Source organism: Callithrix jacchus, chromosome 1 (assembly GCF_049354715.1).
Source record: "Callithrix jacchus isolate 240 chromosome 1, calJac240_pri, whole genome shotgun sequence".
Classification (NCBI taxonomy): Eukaryota; Metazoa; Chordata; class Mammalia; order Primates; family Cebidae; genus Callithrix; species Callithrix jacchus.
In genome coordinates this window covers 212,269,114-212,291,147 of record NC_133502.1, presented here as the reverse complement: position 1 = coordinate 212,291,147, position 22,034 = coordinate 212,269,114, and the positions used below count along the sequence as shown (strand labels likewise).

Here is a 22,034-nt window from a genome sequence, read left to right as displayed (position 1 = left end):
ATTCATGAGTAGATTTTTTTTTTTTTTTTTTGAGACAGAGTTTCGCTCTTGTTACCCAGGCTGGAGTGCAATGGCACGATCTCGGCTCACCGCAACCTCCGCCTCCTGGGTTCAGGCAATTCTCCTGCCTCAGTCTCCCAAGTAGCTGGGATTACAGGCACAGGCCACCATGCCCAGCTAATTTTTTGTGTTTTTAGTAGAGACGGGGTTTCACCATGTTGACCAGGATGGTCTCCATCTCTCGTGATCCACCTGCCTCGGCCTCCCAAAGCACTGGGATTACAGGCGTGAGCCACCGCGCCCAGCCAGATATTAAGTGTTAATTGTTTCTCTATATTTGTTAGGTTGATCTTAAGTGTTTTTCTCCTTTAATCTGTTAACACGGTAAGCTATATTAATAGTTTTTTTTTTCTTTTTCTTTTTTTTTTAGAGATGGGGTTTCACCACGTTGGCCAGGATGGTCTCGATCTCTTGACCTCGTGATCCGCCCTCCTCGACCTCCCAAAGTGCTGGGATTACAGGCTTGAGCCACCGTGCCCAGCCTTATATTAATAGATTTTTTTTTTAAAAGATGGGGTTCCACCATATTGCTCAGGCTGGTGTCTGTGTGTCTCCTCAGTTTCAGGCATCCACTGGAGGTCTTGGAATGAATCCCTCGAGGACTACTATATACTTGAAATCTGAAGGTTTATTTCTTTTCTTTTTTGAGACAGGGTCTTGCTCTGTCACCTAGGCTGAAGTACAGTGGCATGATCATAGCTCACCATAACCTCAAACTCCTGGCCTCAAATGGTCCTCCCATGCTAGCCTCCTGGGTGGCTAGGACTACCGGCTCATGCCACCATGTCTGGCTACTTAAAAAATATATGTATTTTTGGCTGGGTGCGGCGGCTCACACCTATAATCCCAGCACTTTGGGAGGCTGAGGCAGGCAGATCACCTGAGGTCAGGAGTTCAAGACTAGCCTGGCCAACATGGTGAACCCCGTCTCTACTAAAAATATGAAAATCAGCGGGCTGTGGTGTCAGGTGCTTGTAGTCCCAGCTACATCAGAGACTGAGGCATGAGAATGTCTTGAACCCAGGAAGCAGAGGTTGCAGTGAGCCGAGATTGTGCCACTGTACTCCAGCCTGGGCTACAGCGAGACTCTGCTAAAAAAAAAAATTATTTTTAGAGATGAGGTCTTGCTATGCTGCCCAGGCTGATCTTCAATGCATCTGACCAGGTTTTTTGTTTATTTTTTAGCACGTCCGGTAGGACTGAAGTGTGTGTTTGTTTATTTTCTCCCGAGGTAGAGTATTGCTTTGTCACCCAGGCTGCAGTGCAGTGGCACAATCTCAGCTCACTGCAACCTCTGCCTCCCAGGTTCCAGCAATTCTCCTGCCTCAGCCTCCTGAGTAGCTGGGATTACAGGCATATGCCACCACGCCCGGCTACTTTTTGGATTTTTAATAGAGACAGGGTTTCACCATGTTGGCTAGGCTGGTCTTAAACTCCCTAGCTTAAGCTAAGCAGTCCACAGGCCTTGGCCTCCCAAAGTGCTAGGATTACAGGCATGAGCCAGCATTCCTGGCCTATATATAAGATATTTAAAAATACCTACCTGTTTGTATTTTACCATTTCTGGTGGTCTTCCTTTCCTTTTGAATGAATTTGGGTTACCGTCTGATTGCATTTCCTTGCACTAACATAGCCTTGCTCTCTGCCTTCTTTGTGCTGATGTCTGTATGTTAAAGGCCCAACAATACAGTTATAGTTTTATACAATTGCTTTTTGAATAAATTAAGACAGGAGAAGAAATATGTAAAACCTTTTTTTTTTTTTTTAATTTTTTTGGGGAAGATGGAGTTTCATCCAGGCGGAAGTACAGTGGCATCTTGGCTCACTGCATCTCTCCCTGTCGGGTTCAAACGATGCTCCCATGTCAGTTTCCCGAGTAGCTGGGACTACAGGCCTGTGCCACCAAGCCCCGCTACTTTTTGTATTTTTAGTAGAGATGGGGTTTTGCCACATTTACCAGGCTGGTCTTGAACTCCTGACCTCAGGTGATCCGCCTATCTCAGTCTCCCAAAGTGCTGGAATTATAGGCATGAGCCACCATGCCTGGCCTAAATTTAAATTTAGATAGCCACATGTTAAATGGTGTGGCTGAGCGAGACTGACTACGTATCTGAAGGCACTCACAGCCTCATGTATGTCACTTTCCAGTCTGGTTTCCTATTCATTTATGGTTCCAAGAGTTTCCCTTACTCTTTGAGATTAACTGCATTTAAAGAATGTTCTATTTCATTGAGTGTTTTTTTTTGGTAAGCTGAGGAGTTTTTATATGATTTAATTCACTGTATTGCCAGAATTAGAACATAGTCTCTGTACCTCCATTTTTCATTTCCTCTAATCCATCGTCTGCACGATCAAGCAACTTTTCTTTTTATTTATTTATTCTTTTTCTTTAAAAAAAGAAAAAAGACGGGTTTCACCATGTTGTTCAGGCTGGTCTTGAACTCCTGACCTCCGGTGAGCCGCCTGCCTTGGCCTCCAAAGTCCTTGGCTTACAGGCGTGAGCCACCACACCCGGCTGATCAAGCAGCTTTTGTAACATGCACATCTGTGCTTGGTGTACTCTGGCTTTCAAGAGTTCCTTCCTGCCTTAGAATGCAACCCAGGTTCGGCCTGGGCTCGGTGGCCTGCGGGAACTCAGCCCTGCCTGTGTCCTCAGCTGCGCCTTTCATTGCATGCTCTCCTATACTTCGAATTCAAGTGGAGCCAATATTTGTCACTCTGTACAGAGCCTGCTGCTTTATGATTTAGGCCCTTTTTCCATCTTGGTCCTGACTGCCCTTCTGATCCAGCTCTACCTCCTCTCTGCTCCCCAGCACCTGCTCAGCCTTCGAAACAGCGCGCTCGTCTCGCCCTCTGTGAAGGCTGTGCTGCCCCACTCCTGTTCTGTATCTCTTCTGGACCCCGAATTTGGTCATAATATTCATAATAATTCGTTGTGCTTCACTGCTTATATGTGTATGTCCCTCCTAGGAAAGAACTTGGTTTATTTTTTGGTTTTTTGAGACAGGGTAGGCTGTGGGCTGGGGAGTGGGAGGGCGCTCTTCCCTGGCTCTCAGGAGTCCAGTTCTCCTTCATCAGCTGCTTCCTTTTTTTTTTTTTTGGGAGACACAGTTTCACTGTGTCACCCAGACTGGAGTGCAGTGGCGTGACCTTGGCTCCCTGCCACCTCCACCTCCCAGGTTCAAGTGATTCTCTTGCCTCCACCTTCCCGAGTAGCTGGGATTACAGGTGCGTGCCACCACGCCTGGCTAATTTTTGTGTTATTAGTAGAGATGCGGTTTCACCGTGTTGGCCAGGCTGGTCTCAAAGTCCTGACCTCATGTGATCTTCCCGCCCCTGCTTCCCAAATTGCTGGGATTACAGGCATGAGCCACTTCACCCCACCAGCTGCTTCCTTCTTCCACCACTTCACTTCACTCGTACAGGAGGCCTGAGCCTGCTTCTGTGTGAGCTGCCGCTGGGTTTTTTCCTGAAGGTGTTATATCGAACCGAACATAGAAAGTCAACACCAGAACAAAAGTATGCCAAATTGCAGGGTTTATTGCCGGCGACCACGGAGGACTCACGTCTCTCCAACCCGTGGCCCCGAAAGAAGAGAGACAAGACCTTTTTATACTCCCAAAAACCACCTTGGGAGTGGGGGTGAAGAGCGGAGATGGGAATGAAAGCTGTCAATCACCTCCCAGGCTAAGAGGAGGGTGAGGGGGGCTCCGGACATTCCAAGGGCCAGGGGACTATTTGACATTCTGATTGTCATTTAAGGGGTTCACAGATGCTAAGATTAGCATTCGTTTACACATCTGTCTGGGTAGGGGTGGGATCCATAGATTTTTATTTACTTGGCGCCAGGATGGAAATATCTGGGGGTGCTTACTCTGGTAAACAAAGGCCAGCAATTCTGGCAGTTACAGATAGAAGGTATGCAGCTTTACCTTTGTGCAAAGTAAATTAGCAGTTTACAGAAACCAAGGTTAGCAGTCCTTGTGAGGAGAATGGAAACAGTGTTGTCAGTTTATAAAATGTCACTGTACAGCTTCTAACTCTAGGCCAGCTGTATCACAAAGGGACTGGGAAACTGCTATAATCACCCATTAGCAGCAGACCCCCAACAAGACCACTTTTTGACCTGGACTGGGTAAGCCCTGATAGCTCTGCGCCTGCTGTGTTGCTCCCCATGGGTGGTGGCTGCACCCGCTAGACCGTTCACTCCCCACCCAGGTCCATGTGGGTGGACCCTGGCCCCAACTGGCACCCTGGATCTCTCACACTCTAAGCCTGTGAAGACCAGCTCCAAGAACCCACGGTCCTAATCATGGCAGCTTCGCTCTCCGGCACTTATCAAATTCGATGCTGTGGGGGAACAGAACTCAGAGTCCAGCCAGAAAACAGCCATTGGTGGCCCCTGCTGTGAGTGGACATTCCCTGGGAAGCTAAGGCTAAGTGGAATGATGATCACACAGAGACCTTTACCTGAGCGTGGACTCCGAGCCAGGAACTGGCTCTGTCATCGAAGAGGGATTACACACATGATCTCTTTCATAAGGTAGGGGCGGGGCCTTTTTTATAGATCAGCTTTGTGAGGCGAAATATCCAGGATAAGACCACAAAGGTATCAAGTGGCACCGCTGGGACAGCGGCCCCAGAGCTCCTCCCGCCCTCACCGCCATGCCTGCTTTCCAAAGGTGGTGTGTTTGGGAGAGGTGGAAATGGTGCAGGTTCTAAAGCGGTTGGCTGTGCAGACTCCGGGGAACTGGAAAAGGCAGGTTTGGCTGAAACTGACCCTCATTCAAGAGGTGGATTTAGGGGCAGGTCTGACTAAGCCCTGCGGCTCCACTGCACGCGCTCCGTCACACTGCCTGGTGCTGCCCCGCTGCAAGCTGTTACCTGGGGAAGGTGAGGCCTCAGCAACGCTTCAGAGGTCATGAAATCAGGGTGGGCACAGGCCACCCCAAGGGTGTGGAGGCCAACAGGCCAGGCGGGCTTCCTGCTCTCCTTTTATGGGGCCGGGAATGGAATGTCTCCATTACTGGTGAACCTCAGATTGTTTTGGGGCCCCACTGCTCTAGTCATTTCCTTCTCCCTTAAATCCCCAAAGGCAGCACTCTACCTTCTGCCTTCAGGAGCTGCTGCATGGACATCCGGCCCCAGCCACAGGTGAGTCCTGGGGTGAGCTGCTGGGCCCTTTCTCCTGAGCCTGTCTACACAGGGTACTGACTGCTTTTCTTCCTTGGTGTCTGTCTACCGTGACGGGCTGTAACCCTCACCATCATCCCTTTGGAGCCTTTGTTTTCATCCAGGTGCCCACACCTCTAAGTGTCCCTTTATTTTCCTCCCTGCCAGACACATCTTCCTATTATGTTCCATTCTGCTTTTAAAACCCTTGAGAAGCCCGCTGGGTGGATGCCACTGAACTCTCCTCCTAGGCAGGTGTTTTCAGGGAACTTCTCCATCTGCTGGTTCGTCCCTGAGAAGGCTCGTGACCCCAGTGCTGGGCACACGGATATTTAGGACTGTAGGTCCGGGGCTGCTGCCCTGGCCCTTTTTGCCAACATGGCCTGTCTCCACTGGTGTTTAGTGCCTTAGGGAGAGGCGGATGGGCCCGTGGGAAGGACGCTGGATGGAGGGTGACAGGAAGCTGCCCTTCGCCTGCGTCAGAGCTGAGAAGGCCAGGTGCAAAGCCCGCCCTGTTGCCTGAGTCCATCGCTTGGGGGCACCGAAGCCATCTAGGCACTAGCGCCCTGGGGTGCAGCCGGTGGGACTCCCAGGGACTTCCATAAGAGTCCGCGCTCCCTGAGAGTCCCCCGCGGGTCGCCTCGCTCTAGCGGCCGCCCGCGCCTCCTCCGCTTCCTCCAGGCCACAGGACTCCTCCCCCCCACTCTGACGCTCGGCACCCCCGCCCCTTTTCCTGCTGATCCAGCGTGCCGCGCTTTCCCCTCCTCTGGTCTCGCCGCCTCCTCTCCCCCTCGAATCCAGTCCTGGTTTCCGCGCCGCCAGCCTCCCTCCCTCCCTCCCTCCCGGCGGGCTCGCGCCCCGCCCGCCGTCACCGCGGTCTGCTCCGCTCCGCGCCTGCCCCCGCTCCCGCCCGGCCCGGCCCGGCTCGCCCAGTCCAGTGGCTCCAGTCCGGATCTCGCCGCCGCCCGGCCCAGGTGCGAGTCCCCACCGCTGGGGAGGCGGCGGGCCCGGCTCCCCTCGGTCACCTCGCCCGCCCGGGGTTGGCGGGGAGGGAGCAGCTGGGCGGCCCCGGAGCCCCTCGGAGGACAATGCGCCCGGCGCTCGGCCACCCTCGCTCGGTCTCCTCCGCGCCCGGCGCCTTCCCGCCGCCCCCCGCCGCCGCCCGGCTGCAGCCGCTCTTCCTCCGCGGGGGCTCCTTCCGCGGCCGGAGAGGCTCGGGCGACAGCAGCACCAGCACCAGCACTAGCCGCGGGGGAGGCGGCAGCAGACGCGGCGGGGGCGGCGGCTCCCCGAGCAGCAGCACGGGGGCCGAGCGCGAGGACGACGACGAGAGCCTGAGCGTCAGCAAGCCGCTGGTGCCCAACGCCGCGCTCCCGGGGCCGCCGGCTCAGGGGAGCGCCGCCGCCGCCGGCCCCGCGCCCACCGCCTTCTCCTCCTCCGCCAGCACCTCCTCCTCCAGCTCCACGCCCACCTCCTCCTGCAGCATGACCGCCGCGGACTTCGGAGGGGGGGCCGCGGCCGGGGCCGTCGGGGGCCCCGGGAGCCGCTCGGCTGGGGGCGCGGGCGGTGGCGGGGCGGGAGGCGGCGCCTCCTGCTGTTCGTGTTGCTGCTGCTGCGGCCGCCCTGCCCGGCCCGGCCGCAGGGGTCGGCGCCGCGGCTGCGCCCCGAGTCCCGGGTGCCGCTGGGGCTACCAGGCGCTGTCCGTGGTGCTGCTGCTGGCGCAGGGCGGCCTGCTGGACCTGTACCTCATCGCCGTCACCGACCTGTACTGGTGCTCCTGGATCGCCACGGACCTGGTGGTGGTGGTGGGCTGGGCCATCTTCTTCGCCAAGAACAGCCGGGGCCGTCGGGGCGGCGTGGCCAGCGGCGCGCACAACCACCACCCGCACCACCACCACGCCGCGCCGCCCCTGCACCTGCCCGCCCCCTCGGCCACCTCCGCCGGGGCCAAGGCGCGCGGAGCCCGGGGGGGCGCCGGCGGCGCGGGGGGCGGCCTGGGGGCGGCCGCGGCAGCGGGCGAGTTCGCCTTCGCCTACCTGGCCTGGCTTATCTACTCCATCGCCTTCACGCCCAAGGTGGTGCTGATCCTGGGCACCTCCATCCTAGACCTCATCGAACTGCGCGCGCCCTTCGGCACCACGGGCTTCCGCCTCACCATGGCGCTGTCGGTACCCCTGCTCTACAGCCTGGTGCGGGCCATCAGCGAGGCCGGCGCGCCGCCCGGCTCGGCGGGACCCCTGCTGCTGCAGCCCCAGCGGCACCGCGCGGCCGGGTGCTTCCTGGGCACGTGCCTGGACCTGCTCGACAGCTTCACGTTGGTGGAGCTGATGCTGGACGGCCGCGCTCCGTTGCCCTCGCACCTGCGCTACCTGCTCATCGCCGTCTACTTCCTCACCCTCGCCTCGCCGGTGCTCTGGCTCTATGAGCTCAACGCCGCGGCCGCAGCGGCGGCATCCGGGGGCCAGGCCTCCGGGCCCAGCAGCTGCTGCCGCCTTCTGCGCCTGCTGGGCGGCTGCCTGGTGGACGTGCCCTTGCTGGCGCTGCGCTGCCTCCTGGTGGTCAGCTACCAGCAGCCCCTCTCCATCTTCATGCTCAAGAACCTCTTCTTCCTTGGCTGCCGCGGCCTGGAGGCGCTGGAGGGCTGCTGGGACCGGGGCAGTCGGGCCTCCCCGAGTCGGGCCAGAGGGGGCTATGGTGCTCCGCCCTCCGTCCCTCCGCCACCTCCGCCACCACCTCAGGGAGGCTCCCAGCTGGGCCACTGCATTTCGGAGAACGACGGGGGTGCCCACGGCTATGTCAACACCCTGGCTGTGGCCTCCCAGAATTGAGGGCGAAGGGCATGGGTCCCTGGTTTTGGGTTGAGAGTCCCCAACCCCCTTATCTTCTACCTTCTGTCATCCAGATTTGATCAGGCTGTTTGGAAGAGGTAATCCTTTATAGGGCTAAGGGCCAGGGTGTCCTTCTGCACCCCGGGGGTGAGGACCGCTTGGAGGGAGACCAGCAGTTAACAGTGAGGGAGGTGGGTGCACCTACCCCCTCCTTTCTTCTCCTATCCTGCTCCACTCCTGACCTCCAAGGGGCTTGTACCTCTGCTTCTTTGCCCACCTCCACTGTAATTGCCATCCCTCAGGAGGAGAGGGGTGTGCAGCCTTGGGTTTTCGTCCTGGCTTAGAAGTGCCAGCCTCTTTTAGGCTGTGGTTGGTGGCCATTGTCCCATTCCTTGACCCAGAACCCACTTTCCACTGATGTGTCTATTCGGTTTCTCCCAGGTCATAGATGCAAAGTGTATGTCTCTGTGTGTGTAGTGTTGTTTTCTTGCGTCCACCCTGTGACCCTTTGCAATGGGTAGGAGATCTGGGGAGGCCCTGCCCCCTATACCTTACTTACCACCACACTCCTCTTTTCTGCCTGGATTTGTGACCATGAATTCCCAGGAAGAGCTGGGCCCCTGGGAGCTGCCCAGGTACTCCCTTCAAAGGGAGAAGCTCACCCAGGATCTTCCTCAATCCTGCTCTTCTCTTGTTAGCTCAGAGGGAGGAGGGGATCCATTCTCTAAGGACCAAACTGCACCCTTTCTTGGGTGAGCGAGCATTTCTACCTCCGTGCTTTCAACTTTTGTTGCATTGTGCACTGATGCTGCTTGCAAAAAATAAGACAAAATACTCAGAAGTTGCATTCGCCATGGCCACCGGCTCCAGCTGGGGTTGGGTGCCAGTGTTATTACAGGGTCTGTGGAGTATCAGCCATTGGCTTGGCCTCCCTCTGTTCTTCCCTCTGCACCTAGAACTCTCATCCTTCCTGTGGTTTGGTGCCGACTAAGGTCAGATCTGGGCTTAGAGTAATAGCTTTGGCGGTGTTCCTAGATGGATATGAAGTTGGCCCTCCACGGGCCCAGTGGAGTAGGAAGCCCCATTCCCCACCGGTTCTTCCTCTAGGAAGTGGAGATCAGAAAGCGAGGTGGTGACCTCCTGCCTCTGGTCTGTTTGAGTCTCACTAGGGCCAAGGCAGCCTGCAGCGCTTTCCTTCCTAGATTCCTCTCATTGAGGGTGATGCCAAGAGACCTCTGGGGGCTGTGTACTCGAGTCTTGGTGTGGAATGTCACTGTTGCAGTCTTTGAGGTAGGATAAGTATTTTTTACGTATTTTAAGGGTGCAGGAGCACAGCAGGGAACAAGGCCAGGAAATACTCACTTCCTTCCACCCTCAGCAGGACGCAGTGGGGGTGAAGCTGGCAGAATTTTTATTTCCCCTTCTCCCTTCTTGTGTTGGGAAGTTTATGCGGTGTGATAAGTCCTAGGTGAGTTACCGGAAGACGTTCATTCTAGTTCTGATTGTGTCACTCACTGGCTTTGAGTGACACATCGTTTTTATTTTCTAGGCCTGTTTTCTCACGTTAAAAAAGTAGAAGTTAGGTGAGTGATCTCTAAGACTGAAGGTAATTCCAACTCTCACAGTTTTTGAGTTTGTGGCTCTTGAAAACCCTGGTCCTGATGCTCCCCTGTACAGACGACCGGGAGAGAAGCCAGCCAGGCTGCAGCGGCAGAACATTCCCCGCTCTGCACAGGGTGTGCAATGCTCCAGCGGAGGTCAGAGGGAGGGCTTGGGCTCCCGGGCTGGGTGTGGGGCAGGGCTGGCACAGCCACAGTGTCCACAGCGCCCCGCACAGGGAGGGCCAGGAGTGCCAAGTCACTGGACATGAACTCAGCACCCCGGTCAAGCCCCTGCCTCCCGCTTGAAGTGCCCCCCTCCAACTGCTTGGGGGCTTGGAACAGAAGACACCCATGTAGACAGACGTAAGAGGGGCCAAGGGCTTGACCAGAGTCCTCTTGAGCCTCCTCATGCTCTCAGAGCAGGGAAGGGTGGGGGACAATGTTTACACTCCATCCATGATCTGTGCTTCCAGTCCCTCACCCTATGTGGCCCCAGAGCTGCCTGGATTTCACATTTTTTTCCTGCCTTCTTCCTCCGACCCCACTGACGTCTCTCCCCTCCCTTTGATTGGACTTGAGCTTCTGGGGCCGGGGCCCTGGGTGGCTACCAACAGCTGCTCCCTGTTCCCATGTCCTCTCTCCAGCTTTGCTGTTTCTCTGCTACCTATTCTCAGTGACTGTGAAAGGACATTGTGTCTGAGCCATGGCTGGCCACTGGCCGGCCCCCCAACCTGCCCCTTTCTGTTGTTTAGATGGCCATTTCCTGCCTGGTCTCCCCGGTTGTAAAATCTCTGTACTGTTAGGTTTTTGGTGGGAGGCTGTGATAAGTTCCAATGAGCTGCCACTTCCCTGGATATGTCAAGAGGTTGATGGCAACCAGCCCAATTCTGGCAGAGACCAGGCCTCCAACTCAGCCCCAGTCACCCTGTTTTACACATGTGGGTCGAGCACTGGGTGCTCAGAGGGTCAGGCCCTTGCACTCACCTCCCCTGCCCCATTTGTCATGACCCCTGGAGCTTCCTTTGCCTTGCTTTCTATTGCATCCCTGCTGCAGGGGCAAACCTGAGATTTCCCCATGGGCTTGACAGCCAAGGAGGTGCCGTCTCCCGAGGCCAATGCCAGCACATGCGTGGTTCACAGAAGAGGACCCTGGGATCCTCTCAGAATCTTGAGAATTGCCTGATCCTAATGTTTCTGCCAGTCAGGGGGTTCCTCTCAGTAAGTTCCCAAATCCTTACTTATTTAAAAAAGACTAGACCCTCTCTAAAGACTGTTCCATTTGAACATGCCCTGATTCTGCATCCGTGGGTTTTGTGAGAGCGCTAGCTGGCGGTGAGAGCCTGGAGGAACGAGGGAAGTGGCACCTCACTAGCATTTATCACTTTTTTCCTTCTCTTTTTAAAAATAAAACCAGACTCTGTTCTGAAAATAAAAAACTTGAGACTTGTGACAAGCTTCCTGTGCGGTTTAAGATCTTTTCTGTCTTGGTTTCCTTACGAAGTTTTTAAATGTCACTGTGACATTCGCTATTATTTTATCAGTTTGTGTTAACATTATGAGAACGCCTTGGCCCTTTCCTTCTAGGCAGTGGCATGTGGCTCAGGGGGCCAGTGAGGCCGGGGCCTGGGGCAGGTGAGTATCTGACAGGGTTAGTCGGCAGAGCCGGCTCAGCTTTTAACGGAGTCAGCCTGAGAGCGATTTTTCCCAGCACCCTGGGCTCTCTCTCCCACTTCTTTCTTTCCTTCCTTCTTTCTTTTCCTTTCTTTCTGAGCTAGGGTCTCACTCTGTCATCCAGGCTGGAGTGCAGTGGCGCCATCATAGTTCACAGCAGCCTCGAACTCCTGGGCTCAAGCAATCCTCCTGCCTCAGCCTCCCAAGTAGCTGGGACTACAGGTGTATGCCACCACGCCCAGCTCCCCATTTCTTATAAGAGTAGCTTTCCAAAGGAGAACATCTTGAGAAACTAATTTTTTTTTTTTTTTTGAGGCGGAGTTTTGCTCTTGTTACCCAGGCTGGAGTGTAATGGCGCGATCTCGGCTCACCGCAACCTCCGCCTCCTGGGTTCAGGCAATTCTCCTGCCTCAGCCTCCTGAATAGCTGGGACTACAGGCACGTGCCACCATGCCCAGCTAATTTTTGTATTTTTAGTAGAGACGGGGTTTCACCATGTTGACCAGGATGGTCTCGATCTCAACCTCGTGATCCACCCACCTCGGCCTCCCACAGTACTGGGATTACAGGCGTGAGCCCGGCCTCTTTCTTTTTTTTTTAAGATAGGGTTTCACCATGACGACCAGGCTGGTCTTGAACGCCTGACCTCAGGTGATCCACCCGCCTCGGCCTCCCACAGTGCTGGGATTACAGGTGTGAGCCACTGCACCCGGCCCACATAGTGGTTTCTTAGTACACAGGCAGCCAGTATTATACACCCTCTCTGTTTTGTCACCTTAGCTTGCTGCTTCTGGCTGTGCCAAAGGCAATGCAGGGGTTTGACTCAGGAGAGCCCGGGAGGCGAGATCTGAGAGTAGATGCTCATGGGAGCCTGAGCTCTCTCTGCCTCTAGTGAGCTGTGGCTTTGCCTATCTATCACCTGGCCTCCTGGAACTTCGTCATTATTTATAAAACAGGGGCAACCACAGAAGACACATAGGAAATGGTCCTTTCCCCTACGACATGTATAACTGCAACAAGGAACAGACTGTACATACAGAATCATTACAGAACAGCACAGGAACATGTCTTCACTTCTCCCTGGAGCGGATGTAGAATAAGGTGATGGCTTTGACCACACGTTAGGAACATTTAGAAACGTCTTCTAGGGAAGCAAGCCGGCCCTGCCCGATTTTGGTTTGCCAGGCATATCAGAAGTTGATTTGTGACAGGTGGAGAAGGGGCACCTAGTGATTTGTTCGTGTGTAGGGAAGGCCCACCCTACCCCACACCTGGGCCTTGCGGCGTCTGCCCAAGCAGTGGCCCTAAGGAAGAACAGAACACAGCCCGTGGTTTTCTGTGGGGCCCTCTGCACATCAGCCCCATCCCTCCTCACAGCCACCTTCTGAAGGGCTGCTTTCTTTTTTCCTGAGGCCCCAGAGAGGAGGTAGCTTGCACAATGTGGCACTGCAGTCAGGAGGAGCCAGTGCACACTCCCACATCTGCACTCCAGGCAGCCTGCAGTGATTGGTGGCTGCTTGGGTCCAGCTTCCTTTCCATGAAAGCTCAGTCGTTCTAGCAAAAAAGCAGGGGCTGGCTTCACCTTCTGTGAAGATCCCATGGAACGGGTGGGCAGAGGCAGCCAGTGGGACACCCATGCAGGGAGCAGGCCAGCGCGGGGGCCAGTCACCTGCACCTCTCCTTTCCACTTCCTCTCCTCCTGCTACCTGTCACTGTGTACCTTCGTCCGGTCTCATCAGAGAGGAAAGATCCTGTGAGCAAACATCCTACAGTCAATGAGCTAAGGGGCTACTCCTCCCGGGAAGGACTCCAGGAGGAGGTGGGCTGGGCCAGGCTCCCTGGCACCCTGATGCCACGAGACAGGGGACTGCGTGTTCCTCTCACAGGCAAGGCTGGCTCACCTGGGTGAGTACCCGCCTTCACCAACCTAAATGCACAGGGCGAGAGTGTGGACCCAGTGCTAGGATCTGGGAGAGGCAACGGGGCGTGGAGAGCTGTGCAGAGGCGGAGGGCGAGATGGACCGGGAGGCCATTTCAGAGTGCGGGGAGCTCGGGGGGGAACGTGTTGGGCACAGAATTAACCCGAACAGCTGGCACCACGGGTTGAAGGGTAGCTGCTTTTCTTCATAGTCTTCTACAAAATATAACCCAGGGAATCCATATTGTGGCTGTTTTTCCACAATGCACATTGCTCCCTCAGCCAGACACTTCCTGAGCGCCTTAGAATGCCCAGAATGGGAACACTTACTACTTTAGAGTCTGAAAAAGCAAACGCAGGAGGGAGAAGGCAGTACCTAACAGCAGGGAACGAGGCTCCAGGTGCCTCGGGGGCACAGACTGCTCTGCCCCAGAAGCAGGCTGGTGCCTCTCAGGGACACTGCAGGCCTCCCAGGACCCCATGAAGTGAGAGCTCCTGCCCCACCCACTTTACAGATGGGCAAGCCACCTAGGGAGGATGAGCAGCTGGCCAGTCCCCAACCCTGCTGCTGCTTCTCTGTGAGGACCCACCTGACTTGTGGGGCGAGGGCCTGGATGCTGAGCGGCAGCCTCCATCTCACTCTGCCCTCAAGAGCCCCCGGCCTTGCTGGAGTCCCAGCTGTGGCAGGGTGCTAAGGCAGAAGAGGGCCCTGCACATCCCTCGTTTCTTCAGGAAGGAGAGCACCAACCGCAGAGCCCAAAGGCCATAGGATCAAAACTACCCACTGCATTGTAAGCACGTCTTCTCTCTTATGCCCTATTTAATTTTCAAAGATAAACAGTAAAGGCCAGGCTTGGTGGGCTCATGCCTGTAATCCCAGCACTTTGGGAGGCTGAGGTGGGCAGACGGCTTGAGCCCAGGAGTTCGTGACTAGTCTCGACAACATGGCATAAGCCCATTTCTACAGAAGATACACACACAAATTAGCCGGGCACAGTGGAACGTGCCTGTAGTTCCAGCTACTGGGCAGGCTGAGGAGGATGGGTTGCTTGAGCCTGGGACAGAGAGAGGTCCTGACTTCAAACAAAAAACTGAAACATAAAAGCAAGAAGGAAGTAACTCCACCGCACCCTTGCATTCCGAGACCCAGCTCAGATGTTTCAGGGACTGAACACAACCCTCTTTAGACCCTCAATACCTCCGAGAAGCTTCCTATGCAGAAATGAGAAACTGGTTTTGAATCCAGGTAATTATTCATTTAAAGAAAAAACAAAAAACCAGGATCAAGATAGTAGGCAGGAAAAAAAGTCATGAAGCTGCGCGGAAGCTGGGAGCCTACTGGTGGCGGCGTGCGCAATCCCGCTGGGCAGTCACGGTTAGACGCTCCGCGGCAGCTTCCGGGCACACACAGACTGCTCAAGAGGTGGAGGGGCACAGCGTGGAGGGCATCTGTTCTTAGACATTTCTGGGTGACGCAGAATTTATTAGCCATGGTTCGGAATAATACAATAAAGGCGTGGTTTTATACACTCTTGAAGCTCTTGGCATTCGGCTGACAGCGGACACCATACTCAGAGTTTCGGAATTCCTAGCATTTAGGATAAGCAAGGACCGGTGTGAGACTGGGCCCAGGAAACGGGGAGGGAATGTGAGGAGAAACGGAATGACACTAAAGAAATGGAGGCACCTGGAGAATTTATGACTCCTTTCCATGGCACGTCCAGAAGAGGCAAGTCTACAGAGATCCAAGTAGCCAAGGGTGCTGAGGGATGGGGACTAAGGGGGCTGGATTTCTTTTGGGGGTAATAAACTGCGCTAAGATGGCCTGTGCTGATGGTTGCTGAACTGTAACTACATGAAACGCACTGCATTGTGCAGGGTCCATTGTGGGTTGTTTGGTGTGGACTGTTTCAATAGAGCTGGTAAGAGAACAAAGAACTTCCCCCGGAGACAGTGGGCACTGCCCATCGGGGACATTTATTGGCATGGGCCCGAAGGCCAGCACAGCTAGAATTCAAGGCTTGTGAGGAACGGGAGAAGATGGGAGCGTGTGCTCTAGCCAGGGACGCGTGCACCGTGGTAGCCTGTACTCTGGAGTTTGAACAGGTAATTACTGGAAGCCAGGGAAAGGTCACCGAAAGCCTGGTAGCTGTTCAGGCCCAGTGAAGCCCCTCTCCAGGACTACTGGAGGAGAGACGGAGCCCAAAGGCCGGTGGCTGGGAGGCCTCAGCTCCTGTTCTTTTGTCTGGGACACAGACCGTGGTGGCCCTGCTGCCACTAGGCCAACTCCAACTGCAAGGAAAGAACTCTGCAACTAGGAACTCCCTGACCTACAACATGTGACTCTAAAGAGCGCTAGAAACTCTTACCAGATGAACTTAGGCATTCTTTTATCGGTCATCTTTCAGTTACGTGTGTGTACACACACACACACACACACACACACACACACACACACACGCACCTGTCCTATTTGCTCTCCTGTCACATTTCCAAATCCTCTCCTCCTCACTGGAGCTTGGAAATATAGCTAGAGCACTCAGGTGCAGGAATAAAGGGCACCCTATTCCAGTGTCTGACAGCACCTCAATGTGTTCTTCAGGACCCCAAAGCCAGACCCCTCCAGCCTGCCCCTAGGAGGTGGTTCAGGAACAGATTCTTCAAACACTAGCTTCAGAGCGTCTCTTCAAATGCTGCTTTTAAACCTCCGACCTTGAGGTCACAGCAGCACCCCTTCCTCTCCCCACATTAAGGTCTGCCCAGATCTTCACTGCTCCCCCTGACCACTCATTTCCTTGCCCTTGCACCCCACGGCTTCCCAAGCTCAGGGGAGCTCCAGCCCAGCTGCAGTGAAGAATCCTGCATGCTAACAGCTCCCCAATGATGGGCGGGCCGAGAGATGCGGGTGCAGGGCTTCAAACTCACCTTCCTACAGGATGATTTTCGTTTCACCTCCACATTTCTCTCTGCCTATGAATGAGCTCAGGTGACATCCAGCTGTGTTTGGCCCTCAGCTTCTGCCGTGCAGAGGGACAGCTCATCAGACAAAAGGTGCCCCAGACCTTGGGGCTGATGCCCCCTCCCCTATTTCTCTGGCTGCACCCCTCCTCCCACTCCAAGCTCCACCAACAGCTCCCTGACATGCTCACTCTACTCCCTCCCAGCACTCGCCCACAGGCTGCTTCCTTCCCCCACCCACAATCCTTCAGCTTAGGTGTCTCCTCCGGGACCTCCCTCCCCCGGCCTGGTGCCTTTCCTGTGCATGCTCACGGCCCTAGGCAGGCTTCCATTCAAACTTTTTATTTTATTATTTTTTTGAGACAAGGTCTCACTCTGTTGCCCAGGCTGGAGGGCAATAGTACCATTATAGCTTACTGCAGCCTCCACCCCGGGGACTCAAGTAAGTGATCATCTTGCATCAGCCTCCGAAGTAGTTAGGACTACAGGCATGTGCCACCATAATTGGCTAATTAAAAAAAAAAAAAAAATTAGGGCCAGGCGCAGTGGCTCACGCCTGTAATCCCAGCACTTTGGGAGGCTGAGGCGGGTGGATCACGAGGTCAAGAGATCGAGACCATCCTGGTCAACATGGTGAAACCGCGTCTCTACTAAAAATATAAAAAATCAGTTGGGCATGGTGGCGCGCGCCTGTAGTCCCAGCTACTCAGGAGGCTGAGGCAGGAGAATTGCCTGAACCCAGGAGGCGGAGGTTGTGGTGAGCCGAGATCGCACCATTGCACTCCAGCATGGGTAACAAGAGCGAAACTCCATCTCAATTAAAAAAAAAAATTAAGTAGAGAGACATGATCTCACTATGTTGCCCAGCCTGGTCTTGAACTCCTGAGCTCAAGCAATCCACCCGCCTTGGCCTCCCAAAGTGCTGGGATTACAAGCGTGAGCCACCGCGCCTGGCCCATTCAGCTTTTACATCTCATGTGACCACCTAGTTTTTTTTTTTAGACGGAGTACCCCTCTGTCGCCCAGGCTAGAGTATAGCGGCACAATCTTGGCTCACTGCAACCTCTGCCTCCCAGGTTCAAGCAATTCTCCTGCCTCAGCCTCCCGAGTAGCTGGGACTACAGGCACATGTAACCATGTCCAACTAATTTTTGTATTTTTAGTAGAGATGGGGTTTCACCATTTTGGCCAGGCTGGTCTCGAACTCCTGACCTCAGGTGCTCGGCCCACCTTGGCCTCCCAAAGTGCCGGGATTACTGGCCCGAGTCACTGTGCTGGCCCATTCTGTTTGTTAATGTGTCCTTAGCACTAGAGGTTAAGCTCCTTGGTGGCTGGGGCCATGTCACATGCAATTTATCTTGGTATCCCAAATGCCTGGCACATATTAGGTGCACAATCAATGGTTGATGAATGAATAAATGAATGAATGATGGTGCCTCAAGGATACTCTGCCATTAGCTCCTTGGAGTAGGCTGTGTGGATTCCCCTGGGGATGGAAAATAACCAGATGGCTGCATAAAGAAAAGTCTGGGGGGATGCCTGGGATGAAACTCCAGACATATTTTAAAGCCTACACTTCACACACGAACAAATACACATGCAGACATGTACACACAGACGAACACGTGTGTACCCACGTGCACACACACTCCTTCAAGGCTGGGATCTGGGCCGTCCCTGGGGAGCCGCCCTCAGGCCCGGGGCCTCTCTGACTCCGACCCCACCGTGTCCCAGCCCGAGTTCTCTTGCAGCTGGCGGAAGAGCAGCTGCTGTTGGAGGCTCCTCAGGTTCTCCAGGTCCTCGGGAGAGAGTGGCGAGGCTGGCTTCCCTGGGTCCTGCTTGTCTTCCTCCTCCATTTCCGTGAGTCCATCGGGTGGCTGTGGGGAGCTCCTGGAGATGTAGCCCTGGTCAGACTGTACCGACTGCCGCTGCTCCTCCTCGCAGGGTGTGTGCGGGTCTTTGAGGACCATGGCAGGTCTCCCGCAGCCCCCCTGGGCCTGGCAGCTCAGACTCTGCTGGAAAAGCGAGAGCATCAAGCCTTCCAGTTGTTCCCTCACGTCCTCTGGAAGGAGGTCAGGAGACGCCATGGGGGTGCTGCTGAGGGGTGAGTCCCCGGGGTCCACAGGAAGGAAGAGGACGCTATTTCGCCCAGCACCCAGGCCACCCAGCAACGGGCACGCCTCGTCCTCCCCGGCCAGCGCCAGCCGGCCAGCAGCACCATCAGCCAGGGGACCGGGCTCCACCGCGGCCACCGGGGTGCCCTCCTCCGCGGGGAGCACCAGGGTGTGGAGGGGCTGTGTCGCCGGCTGCCCCTGGGGCTGCAGGTGAGGCTCCAGCTTCGCCACTGCTGCTCCTCCTTCCTCCCCGACCAGGAGGTCTACCGCCAGGCAGGCCTGGGACCCAGGTTCACGGACCAGGGGCGCCCGCTTCACGATGCCGGTTCCTGAAGGCAGCAGCGGCTCCTCGAACACGTCTTCGTCCAGGGATGGGGCGTCCTGGTCGTCGGCCGGGCAGAGGCTCTCGTGCTCGAACCAGTCGGGGCAGCGGGCCTGCCAGTCCCGGAACCTGTCCAGGGCGGCGCGGAGCTGCCTGCCGCCCGGGCTCCGCAGGTAGTTGTCCCCGGACAGCTCCCCGACGCGGTGCATGCGGCCCGGCTGGAACATCTCCAGGTCCTGGATGCGGAAGTACACCTCCTCGAACTTGTCCATGAGCGCGTACCGCGGCGCCGCACCGAACAGGTCAGGGACGTCGCCCTCGCCGCTGACCTCGTGGAAGTAGCAGACCACATAGGTGCCGAAGCAGGCTGGCCTCTTGAAGTCCGGGAGGATCATGTTCATGGCTGCCGTGAACAGGTCCCCCGCGGGCTTCCTGTGGTCGCAGCGCAGCCGCACAGGCGCCCCCCGGCCCAGGAGCGCCTGCCACTTGGCGCGCGTGCCGCGGGAGCACAGGATGATGATCTTAGAGTTGCTCTCCACCATCTCCTGCTTCTGGCGGCCCACCCAGGTCATGACTCCCACCTCCGAGATGGCCTGCTCTTCCAGCAGGTCCAGGGCCACTTCCGTGCCGCAGGCAGTGAGCAGGAACTGGGCGAATTTCAGGACCACGTCCACGTAGAGGGGGTGGTCGGCTGAGTAGATGATCCAGACCTTCCTGGGCTTCAGCGGTGGGGGCGTCAGCTCAGCAGCAGGCAGGCCATCTAAGGAAAGGAGACCACACGTGCTGACCCTAGCCCAGGGCCCAGGGCGGCTCTGTACCTGCCAACCCTCCTGGACCAGGACGCAGCCTGGCTCTCTCCCTAGCCTGAGAAAGTGACTGAGGCCTGCTGGACAAACACAGATTTAGTATTCCACCTTTGGCTGCCTGAAGAAAATCAGTCTACTGCTTTGTGGAAAAAAGAATCTCTCACGTTCCTATCTGGTCTTTAGCCTGCTGTTGAATTTAAAAAGGAAAAAGAGCAGCCAGCCCTGTTGGTCTGCTTCCCCCAGTGAAAACCTCTTTTCACAAAATATCGTGCAGTTACCTTTCCTTGTCTGATTCAATAAAGGGCACCCAGGCCTTGTTATGAGGGGCCCTTCTGAGTGGGGTCCTGGAAGGGGGGTCCTAAGGTAGGGTCTCCTGAAGGGGCTTGGGAGTTAGAAGACAAGAGGCAACCCACCCACTTACCCCAGGAGAACCCTCCACTGCTTTAAAAACACACACGCAAACCAGGAAATACTGACCGGTGTGTTTGGTGTCATTACTGTGTTTTTCGCTTGCAGGCCCTGGAAAGGAAAAGAGACACTGGAGTGGTTCTTTGGGAAGAGAAACAGAAACCAGTTCACAGGGCACGTGCCTCACCCTGACAAAGGGTGGAGGGGAGGGGGCAGCCCTGAGCCGGGAGGCCGTGCCAGGTGCCCGCACAGCCGTGAATCCTGGGTCGGCCACTACAAGCACATGACTGGAGCAGTCACCGGTGCCCCTGAAATGCAGCTTCCTCCTCTGTGCAGTGGGGCTGTGTTTGCTCTCATGTAATGGGTATTAAATGAGCGTGTGTATGTAAAGTCCTGGCACGTTGCACGTGGTCAGCTGGGGTCACAGTTGTTATTTTACAGCACTGACCCAGCTGGGACCCCCAGAATGGTGCTGGAGGGTCCACCCTGGCTCCTCACTATGCTCTTGGTCTGCCCCGTGCCCCTGAAATTTGGCCACCTGAGGGAAAGCTCTTCCCCAGAGCATCCTGCAGAAGGCATGCATCTTACCACACTTCTTTCCAGAAGCCGCCGCACTGGGCCGCTTGCAACATTTCCTCCTGGTATTTTTGGGGTGAGGAAGGGAACCCACATACTTAGGCAATTGTTCCCCTTGGAGGTGTGATGAAGAAAACTGCTCTGTGGGACTTAACTCCTTGGTGACAGCTGGGATGACCAAGGCCCGAAGACGACTGAGCAAGTGACTTAGAACCTTCATCTCAATCCTCGCCCTTTCAGCTCTTCCCTAGACCCCTCGAAGACGGTCAAATAACCAGTGAGGCTCCTCCTTGCCTTCACCCTGGGATTTGGCGCTCTTTGGGAAACAGAAGCAACAGCAGAAACGAAGTGAAAAGCACCCCCCACAGCTTTAGAGAGCTGCACAGCCTACAGAGCACCAGCCGTTATCAGAACCCCCCAAAGGCCCTCTCATGCCAGCAGAGGGCTGCAGGTAGGAGAGGCTGGTATGGACTAAGCCCCCAGCAAGCACCTTCCTCAGCTACTCACTCAACCTCCATCACAGTCCTGAGAGGGAAGCATTATCAGCACATTTTACAGAAAAGTGACCCCATGGTGTGTTAAGTGACTGGCCCGTGACTACAAGGCTAACGAGGTGGGGCTGGGGTCTGCCCCGACAGCTCAGGGCAGCTGGGGCCTTCTCTATCACTCGACGCTGGCCCTCGCTATTCTCCCTGACCCCAGATGTACACATCGGGGGGCTGTAGGACGGGGTTGTTCAGGCTGCTCCGCCTGCCTGGCTGGTAATTCCTGACACAAAGAAACTTCACTCTGGCTCCTTCCAACCTGCTGATTTTAGTAATATTTCATTTAATAATAACAATAAATATAATGGTAGCTAATGGACACTGCAAACAGCACATGCCAGGTTCTGTGCTAAGAATTCACGTGCCTTATTTCACTCAGAGGACAGTGACATGGCTATCACTGTGATTTCCATTTTACAAGTGAGAACCTGAGGCTCAGAGAATAAACTGATTTGCCCTGCTAGTGAGTGGCCGTGCTAGGGACGGCCAGACCCCTAGCCCTTACCGGGTAGCCTCCAGGTCATGCAGACGATCAGCAGGATGACGGAGCCCACCAGCAGCATGGAGATGCCCGTGATGAACCAGTACACCCACAGGGGCATGTAGACTGTGGTGAGCAGAACAGTGTGAGTGCTGCCTAGGCCTGCCCTGCTGGCCCTTAGGGCCCCAGCCCCTATCCCCAGCCTCAGGCTCTGTCCTCTCTGTCCACGTCCACCACCCCGCCCCCTCACACCCACGCCCCCACCCCCCAGCTGACAAACCCTGGTCTCACCCATGCACACCCCCCTCCACTACCCCAGCTGGCCTCCTTCAGGCTAGTCTGCCTGGGTCAGGCATGGACTTCGCACTCTCACGTGGCCTGAGGGCTGCACTGCAGATCGGGAGCTTACCCACAACAGGTTCTGCAATGAGAACAAAGGGAAAAGGGAAGGAGTGTTCTCAACCCTTCCCGGTCATCACAAAACCACTGACACCCCTAAGCGCCTTCATGACCTTGGCCCCGCACCAGGCACTTTAGATCCAGGCTGAACTTAATGAAGCCACCTACAAGAGAC

General features: G+C 55.7%; 2 protein-coding genes across 3 annotated transcripts in view; one reads left to right on the top strand and one right to left on the bottom strand.

Annotated features, from left to right (window-relative positions):
• The first annotated feature begins 6,140 nt into the window (after positions 1-6,140).
• On the top strand, positions 6,141-11,114 carry TMEM121B (transmembrane protein 121B). Its single transcript, XM_035284524.3, has one exon. The coding sequence runs from the start codon at positions 6,321-6,323 to the stop codon at positions 8,058-8,060; it is 1,740 nt and encodes a 579-aa protein (XP_035140415.1). The 5' UTR covers positions 6,141-6,320; the 3' UTR covers positions 8,061-11,114.
• A 6,620-nt stretch (positions 11,115-17,734) lies between these two features.
• The window catches only part of IL17RA (interleukin 17 receptor A), a 29,611-nt gene continuing 25,311 nt past the window's right edge, over positions 17,735-22,034 (bottom strand). For both annotated transcript variants that reach the window (XM_002743520.6, XM_054242104.2), the window contains 4 exons: positions 21,870-21,881; positions 21,485-21,586; positions 19,928-19,969; positions 17,735-19,404 (listed from right to left, as the gene is read on the bottom strand). In XM_002743520.6, coding sequence (XP_002743566.4) covers positions 17,900-19,404; positions 19,928-19,969; positions 21,485-21,586; positions 21,870-21,881 — 1,661 coding nt within the window. In that variant the 3' untranslated portion in view covers positions 17,735-17,899. The remainder of the gene's footprint in view (positions 19,405-19,927; positions 19,970-21,484; positions 21,587-21,869; positions 21,882-22,034) is intronic.